This window comes from Dromiciops gliroides, chromosome 1 (assembly GCF_019393635.1).
Source record: "Dromiciops gliroides isolate mDroGli1 chromosome 1, mDroGli1.pri, whole genome shotgun sequence".
Lineage (NCBI taxonomy): Eukaryota > Metazoa > Chordata > Mammalia > Microbiotheria > Microbiotheriidae > Dromiciops > Dromiciops gliroides.
Genome location: NC_057861.1, coordinates 38,907,832 through 38,931,329, shown reverse-complemented (window position 1 = coordinate 38,931,329; position 23,498 = coordinate 38,907,832). Strand labels below are relative to the sequence as shown.

Here is a 23,498-nt window from a genome sequence, read left to right as displayed (position 1 = left end):
GAAGTGGGCTTATCCTAGAGCCAGAAGAGAATAGAATTCAAATCCTGGCTCTGAAATTTGCTACTTGTGGGACCTGAGGAAAGTATTCTCATTTGTACCATGATAGTGGTAAGTATTATTACCATTAATGATAACTAATGGTCATGCTGCTCATGCTATCTAATTTCACGAGGATATTGCAAGGGAAATAATAGCAAAAGTGAATATAATCATCATCGTCACCACCACGTTATTACCACCACCACCACCACCACCACCACCACCACCACCATCATCATCACCACCACCACCACCATTATTATTACTGGCAAGTTATCAAGCATAACTGAGACTGTTTCCTCACCTATAAAATGGGGCCAATTAGAACTATCCAAAATTGGATTGGGCTGCCTTAGGAGGAAGTAGCAAAACAGGGTTAACTTGGATTCAGGAAGACCCAAACTTTAATCCTGCCTCTTTCAGGTGTTGGGTGTGTGACCCAGAATGGCTTTCTTAACCTCCCAATGCCCCAGACAATTGTCAGTCCATCAAAATAAACATTTTTAATCACCTGCCAAGTTGTTAAGCCACTGTGCTCAAGACTAAACCGAACTCTCAGTTTGCACTCTATAGAGCAGGTATCAATTTACATTGATCAGGGGAATTCCCTATAACCAAGCCTATCATATTGCAGTCTAAAAAAGCAGAGTAATGCACTGTTCACAGAGTTATTGTTTGTGGTTTTTTTCACAGAGTTATTGAGAGATATTATTATTATCATTAGCCTTTCTGAGCCTCAGTTTCCCCACTTATAAAACATGGATAAAATACTTCAATTGTTGATCTCAAAGGGTTGTTAATAGGGAAAACACTTTGTCAAATTTAAAGCAAAATAGAAATGAGTTGGTTATCATAGGGTTATAGTTTTGGAATCTGAAGGAACTTTAGTAGCTATGGAATCCAACCCCCTTGTTTTGTGGATGAGGAAACTGAAACCACCGAGACCAGATGACTTGCCCAGGTAATGAGCAGTTAGCAAATAACAGGGAATATCAGAACCCAAGTCTTCCTGACTCCACTTCCAGAAGTCTATCCACGACCATACAGCCCAACCCTAAAGAGCGTGGTGCCAGTTCCAAAGTGAATCACTATCTGTGAGATTGATTGTTTTCTTGCTTCTTTTAGGATTTTCAACTGACACCTAAGCTTTTATTTCCTCCCCACAGTGTCAGAGAGCCGAGGGATTTTAGAGAGCATCCAGAGATTCTCCCTGCTGCCCACGTACCTTCCTGTGAGCTACCATATCAACAATGCCGATATATCTTTCTTCCTCAAAGAAGCCAACCAGGACATCATGAGAAACTCAAGTTTGCAATCCAGGGTGGAATCCTTTCTGATTTACAAATCCAAGATGGCACCTTCCTTGAATGCCAGCTATGGACCTTTTTCTGTGGAACAACTTGTGCCCCAGGACCTGCTGTTGCCTTCCAATCCATTTGGATCCACCAACAAGTTTGCTCTGAACTGGAAGCTAAAAGCCTACATCATGAGTGATAAAATCTACCTGAGTAGGCCCAGAGTCCAGATCCTGTTCTACATAGTAGGCAGGGACTGGGATGATTATACCACCACAGAGAGGCTGCCCTGCCTCCGAGTGTTTGCCTTCAGGGAGACCAGGGAGGTGAGGGGCAGCTGCCGCCTGGCAGGGGAACTCGGACTGTGTGTAGCCCAGTTGGAGCTCCTATCCAGCTGGTTCAGCCCCCCGACTGTGGTTGCAGGAAGGAAAAAGTCAATGGACCAATCAGAAGGAAGTCCTGTAGAGCTTTACTATTCCATCCAAACTGGAGATGAGAAAGGAGATTGTACCAAGGAAGAGACAAGGAAAAATAATGGAATTCGACCAGGCCACAATGATATCGATGAAGTGGGTCCTCCCTTGCAGAGAATTGGGAGCGTGTTTCTCTACCAGACTCACAGTGGGAGCCCTTCTTGGAGGGAACTTCACTTAGATAGCAATGTTGCCATCCACTATGTGGCCAAGACTGCCAAACAAGGAGACATTCTGACTTTTCCTGTTTCTGTCTCTAGAAATTCCACTGAGGATCATTTCACACTGAGGTAAGTTAGAAGGGCTTAAAGCTGAACTATACCTTTTGATTTTTGTTGTTTTCTTGGGAGAATTGTGCTATTTCCATGAAAATTGAATCAGTTTTTAAACATTTTGTAAAAAAGAGTTTCTTTTTATGGAAATTAAGTGGAGAAAATGTGTCAGAATAGGTAATGTGCTGGGCTTTGAGCCTGAAGACCTGGATTTTTATTCTACCACTGACATATAACAACACTTGGGCCATGGGCAAGTCACTTAGTTTAAGAGTCCCTCAGCTTACCCCATAGGAGTTGGATAGGTCATCATGGATGGATTGATCTCCGATCTGTAGTAGACAGAAAGATTTCCCACCCATGAATTGAAAAAATAATAACTTATTTTGATATTCAGATCTGGAAATATTGAACCAAGATTGGATTTGTCTGTTCACATAGATGGGTTATTAAGATTGTTTTTTGTAGCTTATTCCAATTAATTGTAACTTCTTTTACATACTTCTTTGCTTCATTTGTTGCCTGGGAAATTTTAGATTTCTAGACTAATAATATTTTGACTAATACTAACATTTGAAGGCTCAAATGACCTTCATGACATCTGTAGCTGTCATTAAAATCAATATGGTAGAAATCAATTCTCACCCTATGCATTTTGAATGTGTAGAGGATTAAGTTCACTTTTGCATTTCTTATTTTTTATAAGTTGTAATTTCAGAGTATTTGCCCCCAACAACAACAACAATAACAAATTGGTCTGGTCTCATGGTCCCAACCATAAATAGGTCCAATTCATTAGGTCCATTGGATTGATGTAAAATTGATAGGACCTAACATATGAAATAGAATTTGGAAGGAAATGGATTTAGGGAGCTCTTTATACTTGTAATATCAGAGTGAAAATGCTTGATCAGATCTGTAGAATTGTTCAAGAAGTTGTTGAAGAAACCTAGCAGAGTGACATTACAAAGGTAGTTTCATAATTCTTTCTAGGTGCTTTGAATTATGTTGGAATACGGTGAAACTTTTAGTCTTTTTGTTCTCAATTTCTTTAGTCTCTCCCCTTATCAATCTATCCTCCACACAGCTGCCAAAATAATCTAACAAAAATCTGAGCGTGTCACTGCCTTTGCTCAATAAGTGTTACTGGCTCCCTATTGCCTTTAATATGAATTATAAACACTTCTGCTTAATATTTAATTGCCTTCAGTTATTTTTTAACATCCAGACTAACTTTCCAGACTTATTTTACTTTACATCTTTTAATACATGTTATGTTCTTGTCAAACTGGCCTACTTACTGTTTCTCAAATTTGGAATTCCGTACTGTATTTCTTTGTCTTTGTACCAGTTGTACCCTATAACTGGAAGACACTCTTCTCTCACCTCTATCTCTTAGAGTCTATAGTCTATATATTAAGATTTAACTCAGGCTTCACCCCCTCTATGAATCCTTCTCTGGTTTCCCTTAGTTGTTAGTGTTGTCTCCTTCCTCAAATTATTTTACATTATATTTATTTGTTTATATGTTATATATTCCCCACCTCCACAGAACATAAACCCTTTGAGGGGAGGCACCATTTATTTTTTCCTCCTTTGTATCCCTTCTACCTTGGCACAGCAGCCACGCTCAATATATCTTTATTGAATTGTATCAAATTGAAATTATAAAACATTCTTCTAGATACTGTAATTAATAGTACTAATAGGGGCTTGAAGTTACTGGACTGTTGGTGATATATGGTATCATGGGAAGAGCATTAGAGAATGTGGAGTCAAGGGAGATTCGTTGAGGTTCAGACCTTTATAGAGTCATAGCTTTAGAGCTGGAACAGACCTTGGAGGCCTTCAAGTTCAATCAAGTCATGTTACAAATAAAAAAAAAAACAAAAACAAAAACTGAAGCTAATTCAGGTCAAGTGATTTGCCCACCTTCACCTAGCTAGCAATGGAGTGAATCATGATTTGAATTCAGGTCTTCCTGTTTCTTAAATATAGTACTCTACTCACTGTACCCCCTAGCAGGCCCTTACAAGTTGTGTGTGTGTGTGTGTGTGTGTGTGTGTGTGTGTGTGTGTGTGTGTGAGAGAGAGAGAGAGAGAGAGAGAGAGAGAGAGAGAGAGAGAGGGCGGGCGGGCAGGCTATTCACCTGACCTCTCTGGGGGTCTCATTCCTCATCTGCATTAGGAGTTGCACTAGATACACGTCAATCCATCATCACCAAGTATTTGTTAAATGCTTATGATATGGGGCAGGTAGAGCTCAAATCTAACCAGACAATTACTAACTGTGTGACCCTGGGCAAGTCATTTACCCTGTTTGTTTCAGTTTCCTTATCTGTCAAATGAGGGGGATACTCCAGTATCTTTACCAAGAAAACCCCAAATGGGATCACAAATAATCAGACATTATGAAAATGACTGAATAATAATTTTAGATAGAGAGCTCTTGGATAAAATTTACTGAAGGGAAGGGGTATTAGATCTATACTTACAGAAAATCAGTTTGGCAGATGACTGGAGAATGAGGAGAGACATATGACAGGGAAATACCTCAGAACACTATTGCCATAGTCCAGGCAAGAGGCTGAACTGGGATGGTGGCTATGAGAGTGGGGAGAGGGGAATGTATGTAAGAGGTTTTGTAGAGAAAGAAATTGCAAGATTTGATAGTGAATTGCATGTGTGAGGTAGTCAACTAAATATTCCAGAATGACATGGAGGTTTTGAATCTGGGTGACTTGTAAGGATGTTAATTCCCAATACAATAACATTGTTGTTTGCCCTTTGTTTTTGAGAAGGACCAATGACATAAATAGGGTGATGTCTTGACTTGCAAAAACTGGATTTAAGTGAGGCAAAATTGCACAAAATACAATAGTAGGGAAAATCACAAAAAGGGAGGATTTTAGAGAGGAAGATAAATTCTGTTTTAGCCTTGTTGAGTTTGATTTGCTTAGGGGACAATCAATTCTAAAAGTCCAGTTGGTAGATGATTTGGGACTAGATCTCATGAGAAAGATTAGGGCTAGGTAGTTATAGAAATGATAATTGATTCTTCCCCCACCTCCCCCATGGGAGTTTATGTGATCACCAAGTAAAAGAAAAAAAAAAGAGGAGCCCAGAGCAAAACCTAGAGAGATACCCACGTAGACTTTCTTGGGTGTGGTATAGATGCCTATACAGCAAATGAGACCGAGGAGTGGTCAGATGGGAGAGACAAATCCAAGATACCATTCTATTAGAGAAAGTGATTAACTTTGTCAAGTGCTGAAGAGAGGCACAGAAGGATGAGATTTAAGAGGCAATTGGTTCTTCTAATTCAGTGTTTGCTAGGAACTTTGGAGAGAGCAGTTTCAGCTGAGTGAGATGCTTGAAACCAGACAGCAAAGGGTTTAGAAAATCTAGGGAAAACAATTAGTGGAGGTTCTAATTGTAGAAGGCTTTATCAAAGAGTTAGAAGAAAAGACATGGCACTGATGGGATCTAGTCAAGGTTTTTCAAGTATTGGGGAGATAGAAGATTGTAGATAGCCAGAATGGAGCCAGAATATGGAAAGAGATTGAAGATTAGAGAAAGTGGGGATGACGATGGGGGCAATCTTTTGGGAGAGCTGTTTGGGGATGAGATCAAGGGTACATGGTAGGTTTCATCTTGACAAGCAGAAGGATATATCATGATCAGAGAGAGGAGAGAAGGAGATAGTGGGAGATTTTGCCAGAGGTGTATGAGAGATGATTGGGAGAAGAGTGAACTCTTAGTGAAGACCTTCAATTTTGTGTGTGAACAATAACGTAATGTTCTCAGCACAGAGAGTGGAGGGGAGGCAGTGGCATGGTAGGCTTAAAAGGAAAAGATAAGGGTTAGGATAGTTGTAATTAATGTGGTAAAAAAATAATTATGAGGGAGGAGTAGTATGAATGCCTTGCTGCAGTCAGGGCCCAACTGATATTAGCTAGCAATAATTAACTATAAGGTCCCTTATATCTCTAAATCATGGTAAATAGAGTACTAAGTAGATTCAGGGAGAACTAGGCGTTAGATGGTGTAGTGGAAGGAATATTGGATTTGGATTGAGAGGATCTAGATTCAGTTGCAGACTTAGACACTTAATGCCTATGTGTTTAGTAAGTCACCTTAACCTCTGGGCCTCAGTTTCCTCATCTGTAAAATGAGGATTCATGAAATAGCCTGTGAGTGCCCTTCTAGCTCTGAACCTATGAGTCTAAATATTGTGGCTGATACTTCCTAGCTTTATGACAGTGGACAATTCATTTCCCCTCTGAGTCTGTTACCCCTTTAATCCCTGATGTATTTGGCTTTATTGTGAGGCTCACCATGGGACCATGTAGTTAAAGTGCTTTACAGACTTTATAGAGCTCTATAAATATCAGTCGTTACATTTTTTTTTGTCCTAAATCATGTGATTGTTTCTGTGGTCGAGGGAGACAGATGCACTGTGGGTTGCTGAATAGACATGATTGAGTCAACCCTGTTGCTGAATCTGGCAAAGGATACAGGTGTTTTTATACTTGAGAGAGAAGGATTTGTTCTTGTATGTTCTTCAAATGCTAGTTCATTTTCCTGTCCCAACAGTCTAGAGGAATCTAGGCTGTTCCCTGGGTCACAAATGACTCCTGTATCAAATAAAAAAATTTGTTTGTGTCTCTACTTGGTAAAACCCCAGATGATATCATTGGCTCGGGAGCTGCTATGAAAAATTTTGGAGCTTTTAGCATATTTATGAGCAGCTAACCCTGGGGAGTAGGGAGCAGGAGGGCAAATCATATTCTCAGGCAGATTTCTAGCCAGTGCTTACCACACAGTAGATACTTCATAAATGTTTGTTGGTTGCTTGGAATTACCTCTTTAGAACACCGCTACCACCATCATCACTAATCCCAATATAAGAGATAGATTGCTCGGTTGGGTTATGTGTATATCCATAGGGGTTGTCAAGCTCTACCTCTAGGGGAGTCTTTGAATAGAAATTTCTGGAATCTTACCCACCTTTTTTCAAAGGAAACTTTGATTTCTGCCTAGGGATGTGTGTGTGTTGGATGAGGGATGGGGTGTGTTTAGGCAAAAGGGGATTGGGGCTACTACTAGTCTGACCTGCTCTGCTCTTTTGAGAGAGGGTATAAGACTACAATAATATCTATTTGCCTTCCTAAATATTGCTAATTCAGGTGAAATGTTTTTGAGGTTCTGGTGATTTTCCTGGCATTTATCTCTTAAAGGGGTAGTGGTGTATCTTCTATCTAAAGGCTTTGTTCCTTTCCACGGGATGCTAGTTACACAAAAGACCATGCCAAATAGTGAACAGTGAATAAATCCATTCATCCAAGCAGATAGAAAGCAGAGATCAAACAAGTTACACAGATTAGAATATTCAAGATACGATACAGAATAAATGAATTTTCCCACTAGGAGAGAGTTATATCAGTTTTTCTAAGAAAGTTTCTGATTTCACCCAATGGAAAATTCTTGGAAGTCTGTAGGGAGGTAATCTGGACCCAGGGATATATTAAGGGCTGGCTCAGCTGCCTATCTGCCTTCTCAAGTCTTTTTCTCTTTGACTCCCCTGATGGCTGGAAGCACATGCGTTTTCTCTCCAAGCTGGAAAGCTGGAAGGAGGAAGAATGTCTCTTCTTGTATACAAAACATCTTTTTTTTTTTTTTAAGTGAGGCAATTGGGGATAAGTGACTTGCCGAGGTTCACACAGCTAGTAAGTGTTAAGTATCTGAGGCCGGATTTGAACTCAGGTCCTCCTGAATCCAGGGCCAGTGCTCTATCCACTGTACCAACTCGACCCCTCAAACAGGCATTGGAGTGTCATTCTTTCCACCAAGTCTTATGCAAATGTACCAGGCTTGAATACTGGGTTTGAGTAATAATGCTAAATATTTATAACAACTGACATTTTCATAGTTCCTTAAAGTTTGCAAGGTTAGTATTACAAATATCTTGAGAAGTTAAGGCTGTACAATAATTTGTGTGTGTGTGTGTGTGTGTGTGTGTGTGTGTGTGTGTGTAGACTGATATGTTATCCCCACCATGAAGAGATGGAATTGATTTCAAGCCAGCTACTTTCCAGATCTCTAAACAGTGGCTAATAGGACCTTGCGATAAGCCACTGAATAAATGCAAATAACTTGGCTTCAGAGGAAGAGAGAGAAAGGGTTATTTAATGAGAACAAAGAAAAGCTTGGGCATTCAGAGAAATTGGGCACTTGGAAAAAACATGGAAAATTATTTTTAAAAGACTTCTCCAAATTGAGTAAATTATTCCTAACAGTAACCCTAAGGAAATTGATGGACTAGCATTCTTGCAAATGGAAGGAAGCAGATTACAAACCTATACCTGTCTTAACACTTCACTTGCTAAACACTGACATAAAGCTGCCTGGTGTTTAATGTAGAGGAGATAGGGAAGCAATAGAAAAAAGGAGGTTTTTGAAGAGAGGAAAAATAATGGTTATTATTTCTTTAACACTTTAAGGTTTGAAAATTGCTTTACAAGTGAGATCACATTTGATTCTCACAACATCCCTTTGAGGTAGGTGCTATCATTACCCCCAATTTATAGATGAAACTGAAAATGAGAAAAATGAAGTGACTTGTTCAATGGTTGTACAGCTAGTTAGTGTTTGAGAAGTGGTCTAGTTATCTGTCCCATGCCTCTCTCTCTAATTTTATTATCTGTTGTCATAATTGAAGACTTTACTCATACATAGATGGTGCAAAGGGAAATGCAATCAAGACCTGACTGGATTATCACATATTTCATTTTGGTAGCACTGTACTCATAAATTAGGTTTTATTGTATAATTTCCTGGTTCCAAGTCCAGCACTCTATCCATTACAACAGGAAAAAAGGAGGGAGAAAGGAGAAAGAGAAAGGGAAGAAGAAAGACCAAGAGGAAGAAGAAAGAGAAAGAAAAAGGGAATAGAAAGAGGGGGAATGGAAAAAGAAGAAGAAAGGTCAGTGGAAGAGAGAAAGGATGGAGCCAGGGAAGGAGGGAGGGAAGGAGAGAGGGAGGAGAGAGGGAGGAGAGAGGGAGAAGAGAGAAGAGAGAAGAGAGAAGAGAGAAGAGAGAAGAGAGAAGAGAGAAGAGAGAAGAGAGAAGAGAGAAGAGAGAAGAGAGAAGAGAGAAGAGAGAAGAGAGAAGAGAGAAGAGAGAAGAGAGAAGAGAGAGAGAGAGAGAGAGAGAGGTCACCTATAATGTGGTCAGCAGAGATGAAGAGGGGAGAGCTAAAGTGTGGGAGAGTACAGGAAGGCTAAGAATGTGGCCATGCATTGCCAGCTCTTGGAGGAATCTTTGTCTAATGTGGCTGCTCCCAAAGAGAGGAGGAGAAGGTGGGAACAGAAATTCAGTTTTCATCCATATTTCCTTCCAGCTGTTTTTGGTCTACTGAGGTCATTTTGTCGTTGTCATTCAGCAAGAGCTGGAGTCTCTACTGAGGCTGGCCTTCATTTCTCCCTGAATAAGAGGGAACAAAATCCCACCTTCTGCTCTCTTTGCTCTAGCATGGATCTGATGATTTGGTTTCCAGCTCTTTTTAAAAAGAGACAGATGAGTTTTGAATCTAGAAACATTTTAGTGATAAAGAGTAATCTCCTTAACTGAGTAATGTTAAGGGCTAAAATTCTAGCTAGTCTGTCTAAAATATTTAATGAGTGGTCGCCAATAAATTATAAGCTTTAGCAAGAGTTAGACTTTTAAGCATTTATTAAGGAGAATAAGAATTTGGTAAAGAGAGAGAGAAAGGTCTAGATTCCTATCTATTAAAGGGAGAGCGCATTTCTAGCTCCCTTCTCCGCCAGAGTCCTCAGGAAAAAAAAAAGTGAGACCGAGCGCCAGTCTCTTCCTTCCTCCTCCCACTCGTCCGCGTCACTTCCTGATGCCTGGTCTTGCCCTCAAAGACCTTCGCTTCATGGGCAGAACTCCTCTACAGTAAGTATCCAGCAGGTGGCGTTATTCCAATCGTTACAGTCCCCCCTGTTGTTCCTCAAGAAACAAAATGTTTCCTTGACGGAACAGTAAAAACAATATGATAACTATTGCTGAACAACAATATAGAAAAGGAAGAGAGGAAAGTTTTGTTCAGAGGGGCGATTTTTTTTTGTCCTCATGAACCGACGCTTTGACATTAGTCTTGCAAAGGGAGGGCCTCTGCAGAGAATACATGTTACAGATGGTGTATATTATAACAGAAAGAGAAAAAAACAACAAAAACAACAAATCAAAACTGTTCATTTAAAGTCTCTGAAAGTCTTTTCTCAGATGTCCTCTAGGTGTAGTCGTAGAATGGAAGTCTTTTCAGGGGTTGATGTGTGGATGCTGGTAATCAGCCAGGAAAATTTCCTACAAAATTGAGCTTAACACAACTTTAAAATAGCTTTGTCAATAATCAAATCAAACAATGAAAGTTCTCAAAAACATGTCTAAGGGAATTCAGAATCTTAGTTGTTACACATGAAACATATAATAAAACAAAAATTCTAACATTCTTTAAAATTATAATATTACTATAGTCCCCCCTTATGGAGGGTAATTGAGAAGACAATTGCTGCAATATTAATTAATAAAAATAATTTTTATCTTTGTTTTATCACTTTTTGCATCATCTGCCTAATTATCCTCATGCCATTATGAGAAATTTAAAATCTAATATAATTAGTAACAGATGTCAAGGCCAAATTCAACACTGTTATTTATCATGACACCTGAGATAATTATGGGGGTTACCATAAAAGAACAGAGAAATGATGGGATATGAGCATTCCCACACTTGAGCAATATATACTGCCCATGCAGTATGCCAGGTCTAAAATAGGTGGATGGAATATATGTCCATGCCACCGAACATATTGGAGGAAACTGAGTCAGACTTAATCAGATGCATGGGATTGAGATGTCCATGGCATCAGGCATATAGGAGGGAGCATAGAAGCCAGGTGTAGAAGTGAGATGGGTGGGATCAATACTTCCAGCCATCTGTACAATATTGTGGGGGAAAAGAGAATAAAATATTAAACCAAGAGAATCCAACCTCAACATTAGTCAAAAGCCGTTCCCTCGGCCATACCTTGACTTCATGCATGTCTCCCCTCATGTGACAGTTCAGTGTCTGCTCCTTGAGCAATATGTATTCCTCTTGTGATTGGATGGCACCTTGGCCAACTGGCATCTGATAACTCAGAATAAAGGCAATTAATGTCTTAAATGATAAGTTCCCATAATCCAAGTCTCATATGGATTTAAAATTGAGGATAATAAATGATTGCAAAAAATGTGAATACATCTTGACTCAAAATATAATATATAATTATGCAACAATTTCAAATAATACCCTTTTTTTTACTTAGTATACAATTACTTTTGTGAAAAATCAGAACATACTTAAATACAAGTTAAAGCACAACAGAATCTCAAAGAACTTTTTTTTTTTGAAAATAGAAAACTTTTACAAATGTTCCCCTCTTTTTTTTTTTTTTGGGAATATGCTTATCAAAAATAATACTTCTAGAATCAATTTACACTTGCCATGGCAACCAATTTGCCACGGAAATGCTTTAAAGAGTTTGATCAAATAATCAGTTGAGAAAAAATAACAAAAACAAACAACTCAGAATATGGGAGCACAATACTCCTAGAATTAACATTGTATAATAAAAACAAAACCATCTTGCAATGTTTCAAAATTAGATAGATAAATGAATAGAAGAAAATACACATGGAACAATAAAAGACAATGAAATTCAAACTAAGGAAATATAAATGAATATGAACTTAATAAGAGTATTATAAAATATAAACTTGATCACATGACTATAAAAAACTTTTACAAATATTCTCCTTGTTTTAAAAACTAAGTATAAAACACAACCTCAAAAGCATGAAAATCTCTATGAAAATAAACCCATACCATTAATTTCAAAATGTATATGTAATAGCATAGAAATCCTATGTAACCTCTGAACTGATACTATTACTCTGAGTGAATTCAGAACACTTTTGATTCCGGTATCTAAAATCCCCAATACTCATATCAATACCTTGCTGCTTACTTCTACATTTCTGTAAAATATGTACCCTTCCGTGGCAAAAGAAGCGGAGTCTTGAACTATGGTGATAATTGTCATTCTTATTCAGCTTAAGTTTTTCTTCTTTAACCTCTCTATATTGTCTGTCGGGCTTTTCACCATACAAATGCTTTATAAGATTACTAATTAAAGACAAAAGAAGGTTAGCAAAATTATGAACAAAACAAGCATATCTGGAATTTAAAGAGTTTTCTAAGATTGTCTCAAAAGCACAGCCAGGCCGGGGAAGGGCTGAGCCTAAAGCGGCAAATGCAGGTAGAAAAAGTTGAGCATGCGCATCAGATCTCTGGACTTCCCAGGCAGGGGAAGCTATGGGCTTGGCCATAGGAGGAGTAGAGGGTGGGGTCTGGAGAGGAGGGGAGGGACCAGAGCAATTTGAATCAGACTTGATTTTGAACTCAGGCCTGGATTCCCCTTCCCCCACTTTGCCTCCAGGTGCTAGGGGATTAAAAGCTTCTAGAGGGTGGGTCATTGCCTCCAGGCATGCAAAATTAGAGCAACAATTAGTGTTAGAACTGGGAAAAGCTGCAGGAATCTCTTCGGGTTTCTCTGAAAAAGCATGGTTGGGAGAGGGAGAGATATTTCCTTGTGTGAGTAAGTTGCTGGCTCTTTTAACAAAAATAAAAAGAAAAATAGAAAATCCACAAAAACAAAGCATTAACATGATCTTATCTCCCATTTGTCCGGTTAAACAGACTAAAATCAAAAATAGGGTAATTAGGGAGTTTAAAAGGTCCATTCGAAAAAATTTAAAGGGAAAACACAGCCAGTGCACCAGTACTTAGCAGTTTAAAGGGAGAGGGAGGGGAAATTTCTTACCCAACCAGAAGATCAGAAGACTGAGGTTTAGCTTTCCTCTTCGTGGTCAGCCATCTGTTAAGGGCTAAAATTCTAGCTAGTCTGTCTAAAATATTTAATGAGTGGTCGCCAATAAATTATAAGCTTTAGCAAGAGTTAGACTTTTAAGCATTTATTAAGGAGAATAAGAATTTGGTAAAGAGAGAGAGAAAGGTCTAGATTCCTATCTATTAAAGGGAGAGCGCATTTCTAGCTCCCTTCTCCGCCAGAGTCCTCAGGAAAAAAAAAAGTGAGACCGAGCGCCAGTCTCTTCCTTCCTCCTCCCACTCGTCCGCGTCACTTCCTGATGCCTGGTCTTGCCCTCAAAGACCTTCGCTTCATGGGCAGAACTCCTCTACAGTAAGTATCCAGCAGGTGGCGTTATTCCAATCGTTACAGTAACAAGACTCATTTTGTCCCCATTTTCTGAGACCTCTTGTTCTGTCTAAGACTGAGTGGGAGAAGGGGTCCATTTTCATGTCTTTACTGTCATTCTCAGTGACCAAAAGGTAATGAGGCCTTGAATTTATGCCTCCCCTCCCCCCTACCCAATTACCAGAAGGTGATGAGCCATCGGCTAATGTAGCTGAATGATTGTAATATTGTCCAGAGTAGCCAAGGAGGCAAGTTCGGTTGATGAGCTTATAGATTGATATCTGTGTGTGACCTTAGACGTCATCTCATTCAACCTCATTTAGAGTATAATGTAAGTTAGGGGAAGGCTGGCATTGTTGGTTTTTCTTTGTATCCTCAGCACCTAGCCAAGTGCCTGGCACATAGTAGGTGTTTAATTAATACTTGTAGAATGAATGAAAGAAGAAAAGAGGCCTGGACAGACTGTGTATGTGAAAGATGTGGAAGAGATAGAGTTGACAAGATCTGGCAACTGATTAGATAGGAGGGGGTTACACATACACACATTCAGTGTGTATCCTGCATATTTGTATATACTGTCAGGGAGAGAGATTGGACCTCTGCTTTTATTGGCATAGGGAACTCCCTGGTGAAGAACTCCCTCTTCCAATCAGAACAATCCCTTCTCTGTAACTTACTATGTTAGAAGGCTGCCAAAAAACACTGGGAAGTTAAATGGCATTGCCAGGTGATCCTGGCCCATATATGTGAAAGGCAGGAAAGCAAAAGGTGGGATTTGTTCCCACTCGTTCAGGGAGAAATGAAGGCCAATGGAAACTCTAGCTCTTTGCTGATTGACCATGGCAACACATGACCCACCTGGGCAATCCATCTCTTACATTGGGATTACTGATGATGCTGGTAGTGGTGTTCTGAAAAGGTAATTCCAAAGAGCCCAGGTAGCCCTGGCTCACATGCCAATTTTCTCTCTACTATGAAAAATTGTACCTCATGTATACATATATGTATATGCACATACATGCAGCTATACATCATAGATAAATATGCATATATGTTACATTGTGTATTTTATATATGATCTCTCTATATGACACACTTTGAAAAGTCTTAGTCTTAGTGTAGGGTTTCATTTCATTTTGTTTTGTTTCTGTTTTGTGTGTTGTTTTTGTTTGTTTGTTTGTTTGTTTTTTTGCGGGGCAATGAGGGTTAAATGACGTGCCCAGGGTCACATAGCTGGTAAGTGTCAAGTGTCTGGGGTCAGATTTGAACTCAGGTCCTCCTGAATGCAGGGCCAATGCTTTATCCACTTTATCTACTGCACCATCTAGTTGCCCCCCTTAGTTTATTTTTAAAATTTATTAGCTTAAAATTGCATTAAGACTTTTGGAATAACACCTTATATAATTTGGGCATATATAGGAATTATTTGTGTTTAACTGTCTGTGTATCCATTCATCCATCCATTCACACACACCCCCACTCACCCCCCCTCACCTATCTTTACATCCATCCAGGCAGCTAAATGGCACAGTGGATAGAGTGCCAGACCTTGGAGTCAGAGAGACTTAGCTACCTTAGCTCTAATCTGGAATCATGCACTTTCTAGCTATGTGACCCTGGGCAAGTCACTTAACCCTGTTTGCCTTAGTTTCCTCATCTATAAAATAATATGGAGAAGGAAATTTCAAACCACTTCAGAATCTTTGCCAAGAAAATGCCAAACGGGGTCATAAGGAGTTAGACACAACTGAAATGACTAAACCACAAATCTATCTAACTACATATCACATGTATTTAGATTAAAAGAATTGATGCATGGAAAGTATCATCAACTATCTATAGCAGTATAGAAATAAAGAATTCTCTGATTTTAATAACAACAACACAACTTAAAAACTGTAACATAACATTAATCTATAGAAATTGACTGGTTCTTGGCAGGCAAAGAATCTTCTATTTGCCATAGCAAAATATAGGTTTATGGTGCATTCTGTGATTAGCCATAGGGATACAGTGGATATAAATATATTTGTAGGGCTGTCTCATGAGACTTCCTTTTAGAAATCCAGTCCCCACTACAAACTGGCCTGCTTCTCTTTATGGACTGCTGTCTTCTGGTTTTCCTTACCAGTGATTCAAAGGGCTCATTCAGGACCCTTCAGTGGACACACCTCCTTCTTGGGAGGGAAATTGTTTCTTCTCAGAGTTGGATATAAGCAAAAGAGGATGTTTTATACTTGCTATATCTGGCATTCTGTGCCCTCTGTTCCCCCTCAGAACTTCCAGGTTCTGCCTGTATTTATCCTAGTTACAGGGTTAGGAACAGTAATTTCATGCAGGGGCAGCTAGGTAGCTCAGTGGATAGAGCACTGGCCCTGGATTCAGAAGGACCTGAGTTCAAATCCGGGCTCAGACACTTGACACTTACTAGCTGTGTGACCTTGGGCAAGTCACTTAACCCTCATTTCCCTACCTCCTCAAAAAAAAAATTCCATGCAATAGTTATTATCTGAGAACTAAGATCTCCATCCAATACTTTTCAGATTCACTACATGGAGATGGGATACCAAGAAGCTTTCCATCTACTTGTTTCTTCCTTGATTCTCATTGTCATTCTTTCTCTCTGTCTGTCTCTCAGTCTCTCTGCCTCTCTCTCCCTCCCTTCATCCCTCTCTCTCTGTCTCTCTCTGTCTTTCTGTCTCTCTCCCCCTCCCTTCATATCTAACCAGTTGCCCATTCTTGTGATTTCTTTCTCTACAACATTTCTCACACTCATATAACCTCCCCTCTAGTTTCAGGCTCTCATCACCTCTCCCCTAGACTGTTGAAAGTTCCTGAGTAGTCTCTCAACCTGAAGTGTCTCCCCACCCCCCCACCCCAGTGCCCCGTCTACTCAGCTGCCAAGGTGATCATCCTGAAGCATAGGTATGACATGCTTACTCAGTGAGCTCCAGTGGCTCCCTATTATCTACAATGTCAAATATGCAGCAAGTCTCATTTGTCACTTTAAAGCTCTTCTCACCTGGCTTCCTTCCTACCTCTGTAATCTTCTTCAATTCTTCTCCCTTCACATATAGACCTTCTTGACATGCTCAACACCCAGTCTCCAATCACTGTGCCACTTGCTGTTCCTCATACCTGTACCATTCTTTCCTGTCTACCAGCTTCTGACTCTTGGAAATCTTTGGTTTCCTTTAAAACTCAACTTAAGGGGCAGCTAGATGGCACAGTGGATAAAGCGCCAGCCTTGGATTCAGGAGGACCTGAGTTCAAATCTGACATCAGACACTTGACACTTACTAGCTGTGTGACCCTGGGCAAGTCACTTAACCCCGATTGCCTCACCAAAAAAACCTAAACAAACAAACAAAAAACCTCAACTTAAGTACCACATCCTACAGGAAGTCTTTCCTGGCCCTTCCTAGCTGCTAGCGGCATCTAATATATGGTTACCTGCATCTATTCTACATGTATATATGTGCTTTGATTAATATATGATTTCCCCTAATTAGAAGGTAAACTCCTTGAGTACAGGGGTTCTATTGGCTTTTTATTTCTATCATCAGCACCCAGCACAGGGCCTGGCACATAGTAATCACTTAACCAATGTTGATTGATAGATTATTGGTGATTATTCATGTGCTACCAATACTAACACTGGTATGCTTTCATCTATGGCATAACTCTCATATCAGACCACTAGTGACCACCACTTCCTCCTTCTTCTTTTATTCCTTCTTCTCCTCTTTCTCTTCCTCCAGTTTTCTTAGGTCTCTCTTCTTTACCTTCTTTCCCCCCATAACAGTTGCTGTTCATGTCATCCAGTGTATCCTACCAGTCGTCTTGACTATTGTCCTCCCGCTAGACTCTGATGACTCTGGAGGAGAGAGCAAGGCTGATGACTTTGTGCAGCTCTGCCTCCCTTAAATCCAACTGATGTGCAAATCAAGACATCATACATGTGATACAATCATAGACATCTTGAAAGTCAGAATTGTCTTGTTTTCCAATTCTTTATCCCATAGCATGAGAGAGGCAGCATAGCATAGGATTGGTCTCAGAATTAGGAAGACCCAAATTCAAGTTGTGCCTCTGATAGAGAATTCTGGAAAATTCCAGAATACCTAAAATAGGAATTTTTCATTATATAAGAAAAAAGACACTACAAAGCCCAGGGAAAAATCCAGAAGAATTGTGGCTCTAGAAACAGACTTTCCCTTATAGGAAATAACTTTGGTGCTGCACTGAAATGCAACAATTTATGCAGGCATTTTGACAGAGTTTTGAACAAAATTTTATGTATTATATATTTGAGGGGTTTTTTTTAGAAGAAAGAGAAATTCAGCAAAACTCATCAACACATTGGAAAAAATAATATAATATGCAATGATCCTAGGCAATTAATCAATCAACTTGTACTTTGAAGAACTTACTCTCTGCTAAGTTATATAAAAGTCCCTATCCTCGAGGGACTTACCTTCTAATGAGTCAGACAACATTTAAATAAATAGAAGCATATAAGAAACATACAGAGGAAATGGAAAATAACTTTAGAGGAGAAGGCACTAGCAGCTGTGGGGGGATGGGTTTGGAAAAACCTCCTGAAGAAGGTGGCATTAGAGCTTAGTCTTGAAGGGAACCTGGGATTCTAAAAGGTGTAGGCAAGGAGTAAGGGCATAGTGAAGGAGAGCCAGTATAATGACAATGAGGTGGGAAATGCAGATGGAGGCAACTGGCTCAGGGGATAGTGTCCTGGGCCTGGAGTCAGGAAGACTTGAGTTCACATTTGACCCTAGATACTTACTAGCTGTGTGACCCTGAACAAGTAATTTATCTTCTGTGTGCTTCCATTTTCTCACCTGTGAAATGGAAATAATAATATCACCTATTTCCCAGGGATTTTGTGAGGATCAACTGAGATAACATTTACAAAGTACTTAGCATAGTTCCTGGCACATAGTAGACACTATGTTAATGCTAATGATACTACTACTACTACTACCTACTACTGCTGCTGCTGCTGCTAATGATTATTATTATTAAATGGAGTTTCAGGTATAAGGAACAATAAGAAGGCAATTATGATTGGATTCCATAGTGAATAAAGTGGAGTAACATGTGAGGAGACTAGAATGGAAAATAGGAAATGGACAGGCAATGAAGGACTTTATTCTTTTCCTCTTCATATACTTAATTTTTAAATACTTTTTTTTCAATCAGCAAGCATTTATTTTCCTCTTCCTACCTTCCCCTCCCTCACTGAAAAAAAAAACAATCAGCCAACCAAACAACCAATAAACATTGATTAGGCACCTACTATGTGCAGAGTACTGTGCTAAGTGCTGGAGATACAAAAAGAGGCAAAAGAAGATTCCCCCAAAACAAGAAAAACAAAACTTTTTTTGTTTTGTTTTTGGTGAGGCAATGGGGGTTAAGTGACTTGCCCAGGGTCACACAGCTAGTAAGTGTTAAGTGTCTGAGGCCAGATTTGAACTCAGGTACTCCTGACTTCAGGGCCGGTGCTCGATCCATTGTGCCACCTAGCTGCCCCCGAAAAACAAACTTTTAACAAATGTGCATAGTCAAATAAAAAAATTCCCAGTGTCCCAAAATGCATCTTATTCAGTATGTTTTGTCATCTCCTATTATTCAGCAAGTAAGTTGCATTCTTTATCACTGGTTTCCAGGAATCATGGTTGACCATGATTCATTGATCAGGGTTCTCAAGTCTTTCAAAATTGTTACTTTTTACAATGCTATTGTTATAATGTGAATTGTTTCCCTGGTTCTGCTCACTTCACTTTGTGTCAGTCCATAGAAGTCTTCCCAGATTTCTCTAAAACTGTCCCATCATTTCTTATAGGACAAGATATTCTATTGCATTCATATACCCTTACTTATTTAGTCATTCCCTATTTGATGGACACTCCCTTAGTTCCAAAGTTTTTTGTTTCTTTTTATTTTTGCTGCCACAGGAAGAGCTGCTATAAATGTTCTTGTATCTATAAGATATTTTTCCTCTTCTATTTCTTTGGAGTATAGACATATTGGCTTGGTTGTGAAGAGCTTTAAACACCAGATAGAGGAGCTTGTATTAGGAAACCACTGGAGTCCCTTGAAAAGGAAGGTGATGGCTAAAACCAAGTGACTGCAGAAGAGGGGATGTATGGCATCTATCCATTCAAAATTGAGAGCTGTTGGCAGAGGTACAAATGGCAAGATTTGACATCAGATTGAATATTGGGGGTTATGAGAGTTAGGAGCCTCACGATTATGAATCCAGAGTGCCAATTCTTGGATTAGAAATTGCAGAAAAGGTGCCCATTAACATTGGTAGAGGCAGTTCTGTAGCAAAGGCTTTCATTAGTCATAAAATCACATGTATAGTAGAAAAATAATCCCACAGCATAGTTACTTTCACATAGGAGGCATTTAATAAATATTGAATTGAATGAAAGAGTAGATCACTTTCTGTGGCTTTGAGAATCATATTATTCACATGTTTTCAAGTTTAGATGAAAAAATACATGAAACACATAGAAGGGAAAGTGAAGGAAGCAAGACTTTATTAAGCACCTACTATGTGTTAGGCATTGTGCAAGGTGATTTAAAAATATTAAATTCTATCCTCACCATAATCCTGTGATAGAGGTGCTATTATGATTCTCATTTTATATTTGAGGAAACTGAGGCAGGTAAAGATTAGGTGACTTGCCCAGGGTCACATGGCTAGTAAAGTGTCTGAGGCTGACTCCAGGTCTAGTGCTCTATAAACTGTGCCACCTTGAATTCAATCAATAAGCATTAGCAAACACCTACTATGTTCCAAGAACTGAGCTAGGTGCTGGGGATACAAAAATTAAAATAAAACATTTCTACCTCTCTGGGAACTTTGGGGGTTGGGGGCAGTGAACAAGTAAATGTTTAATCATATGCAAAATAAATCCAAAGTAATTCAAGAAGAATGTACTCTGACATCTGACCCAGGAAAACCCTCACATAGGAGATGGCAGATCAGGTGAGACACGAAAGGGGCCAGGAATGCCAGCAGGTGGAGGGCAGAGGGAGAAGGTAGTGTGCTTCCTGGGTCTGGGAACCAGCCAATGTGAGAAGAGATGGAAATTTGTTTATGGAGAAAATCAATGGCTAGAATCCAGACTGCATGAACAGAAGTAATATGAAACCAGCCTGAAAAGACAGGTTAGGGCCAGATTATATAAGGCTTTAAATGCCAATCACAGGAGTTTGTATTTTCTCTTAGAGACAATAGCAAGCTACTGAAGTGCTGGACAACAGAGTAAAGCCTTCTTTATGTGGCCCCTGCTGCCAAAAGGAAATTTGTGATCATCCAGTCAGGGCTTAGTTATGTTTTCCTCAGTACCATCTATGACCGAAGGGCTCAATCAGCGTGTCGGCAGGCAGGGAGAGGTGGTGCGTGTACTTAGAATAGGGAAGACTAGATTTCAAATCTTGCCTCAGTAACTCATCATGTGACCCTGGGCAGGTCATTTAATCTCTCTTAGCCCCAGTTTTTTTCATCTGTAAAATGAGAATAATGATAGTGCCTACCTCCCAGGGTGGATATAAGGATTACTTGAGATAATAATTATAAAGCATTTTGAAAACCTTAAATTGCTATGTAAATGCTAGCTAGCTACTTCTTCAGCCTGCAGCTGCCTCAACTATCCAAGATTCCCCCAGAGGAAATGACAAAACCTAGTGAGGGTCACTAGGTATACAGAGGCAAAAATTGAAAAATAATCAATCCCTTCCCTCAAGGAGCTTATGTTATAGGAGGGGGGGGGCAGTGTTAACATCATGTATATAATTTGAATCTGATGGTTTGAGGAGGGAATGAGATTTAGTTATGACTAAGGAGATGAGGAATGTCTTCTCATAGGAAATAACACATGAGCTGAACCTCGAAGAATGCTGGGAATGACTTGACTATTCTCAACAATACAATGATCCAAGACAATCCCGAAAGAATAATGATGAAACATACTATCCACCTCCAGAGAAAGAACTGATATTGGTGGAAGAGACTGAAGCATGCCATTTTTCACCTTCTTTCATTAAGTGACAAATATGGTGGTTTTGCATGTTCATATATGTATAACCCATATAGGATTGTTTGCCACCTCGGGAAGTGAGGGAAGTGAAGGAGGGATGGAGGGAGAGAGATTGGACAGAAAAATATAAATAAAAATGTTTAACCTGGAAAAAAAAGGTGGGGGAGGGGTGTGCTGGGAAGGGTATAAGAGATATAGATATAGGCATAGATATAGATATAGATATAGACATAGCTATAGACATAGACATAAATATATAAGTTGTGCATATATGAGTTATTTAGGTCTTATATAGTAATTATATTTAAACAAATTTGTCATATATATATTATTTTTACAAATTGATATGCATATGCTATTTATAAAAGTTATTTACCTGTATAAAGAAAGAAAACTGCCTGTTTATTTAAAAAAAAAGGAAGAGGGAGGGTTTCAAATGCTAAGTTATATGTACTAGAATATATCTAGGTATATCTAAATGTAATAACATAGAAAATATACATAATATATGTCATTTGTATGTGTCTATTATATCTATGTTTGAAATATGTATACAATTTAATTATAGACAACTAAAATTTTTTTAAAAGAATGCTGTCAGAGGCAATCTGAGGATTTGAAGGTGAGGAGGCATGCCTAGGCAAAGGCAAACAGGCGAGAGATGCAATTTTGTCCACTTCCAATAGCTAGAGTACAGTTAGATGAGGTTACTTTTCACCCCCTGGAGGACCTGGACTCTGATCTCCATCATCATTAGCTGATAGAAAGATTGGAATTCTTTGCAGCTAGTCATTATCCCACTAATGTTCACTGTATATTTGTGTGCTTGTGATCTCAGGATGATGGAGCTTCAAACGTGCCCATGCAGAAGCTTTTGTACTTGAAACTAGGGTTTGTGGTGCAAATTACAAATGACTGCCTTTTAAAATCAGAAAACAGCTGTGGATTTTCTTTTGTTTAACCTTTGGAGAACAGGGTGGCTCCCTAGGACTGTTTATCATCTTCTGTATTCTGAAATGTCCTGCTGTTGGTATCTTCTGAAGCTGACTTCACCAGATGAGGAGGGTCAGGAAGCTTTCATTCCTGGCACATCTGAGAAGTCCTTTTAATTTTTTGGAGAAAAAAAATAAAACCTCCTTCAAGTGAACAACTAAAGAAACCCAGGAGCCTGAGGGCCTCTCACACATTTTCCTCAGCCTTCTTCCTATCTTTTTTTTCCTTCCTAGCATGGAAAGGCAATTTAAGAGGAGGCCTTATCTCTAGATCTCCTGTATGGGGGAAGGGGGAAATCTGAGGAAAGATGAGAAAATAGGTTCAGTTTGGCTGCACTGGGTGGAGTAATGAGGATAATAATAATTCCCACTTATGTAATACTTTAAGGTTTATTATGTGTTTATAACACATTTGGGAGAGGATATAATGGGTTAGGGGGACAGAGAAGCAGTGCTGATGTTCTGGTGGAGTGGACTAGAACTGAAGTATGGAAATAGAGAGATGAGAAGAAATGAAAGACGCTGTATGTGTGATAGACACACAAAGAGACACAGAAACAAAGAGATAGAGACGCGTACATAGAGACAGAGAATATATAAAGAGAGATGTGTGGGAGAGGGTGAGGTAGACAGAAATAGAAGGGGTAAAACAGAAAGAGGGGAAAATGGTATAAAAGGAGAACAGAAAATGGGGGAATAAGAGAGAGAAGGAAGGAGGGGGAGGGAAAGAGGAAGAAGGTAATGAAGGAGAGAGAGAGAAGTAGACAGAGGGAAGAAGAAAGGTAACAGTGTGTGTGTGTGTGTGTGTGTGTGTGTGTGTGTGTGTGTGTGTGTGGGTGAGAAGGAGAGAGGAGAGAGAGAGAGATCGAGCATATCAGAAAGTTGAGTGTAGAGGAGGTGGGGAGGGGGAGGAGGGAGAGAATGCTCTAAGAATGCCAGAGAGCATGGATGATGGGAACTTATCAATAAGTAGACTTCTGGTGAACCCTCTGAATGATGGGAGGATCAGAAACACTTTTACATTCGAGTGAA

At 39.4% G+C, this 23,498-nt stretch overlaps 1 protein-coding gene across 1 annotated transcript in view; it reads left to right on the top strand.

The window, feature by feature from the left end:
- The window catches only part of TMEM132D (transmembrane protein 132D), a 960,728-nt gene that overhangs the window by 205,359 nt on the left and 731,871 nt on the right, over nt 1-23,498 (top strand). Inside the window, 1 exon segment of the mRNA XM_043979103.1 lies at nt 1,206-2,097. Coding sequence (XP_043835038.1) covers nt 1,206-2,097 — 892 coding nt within the window.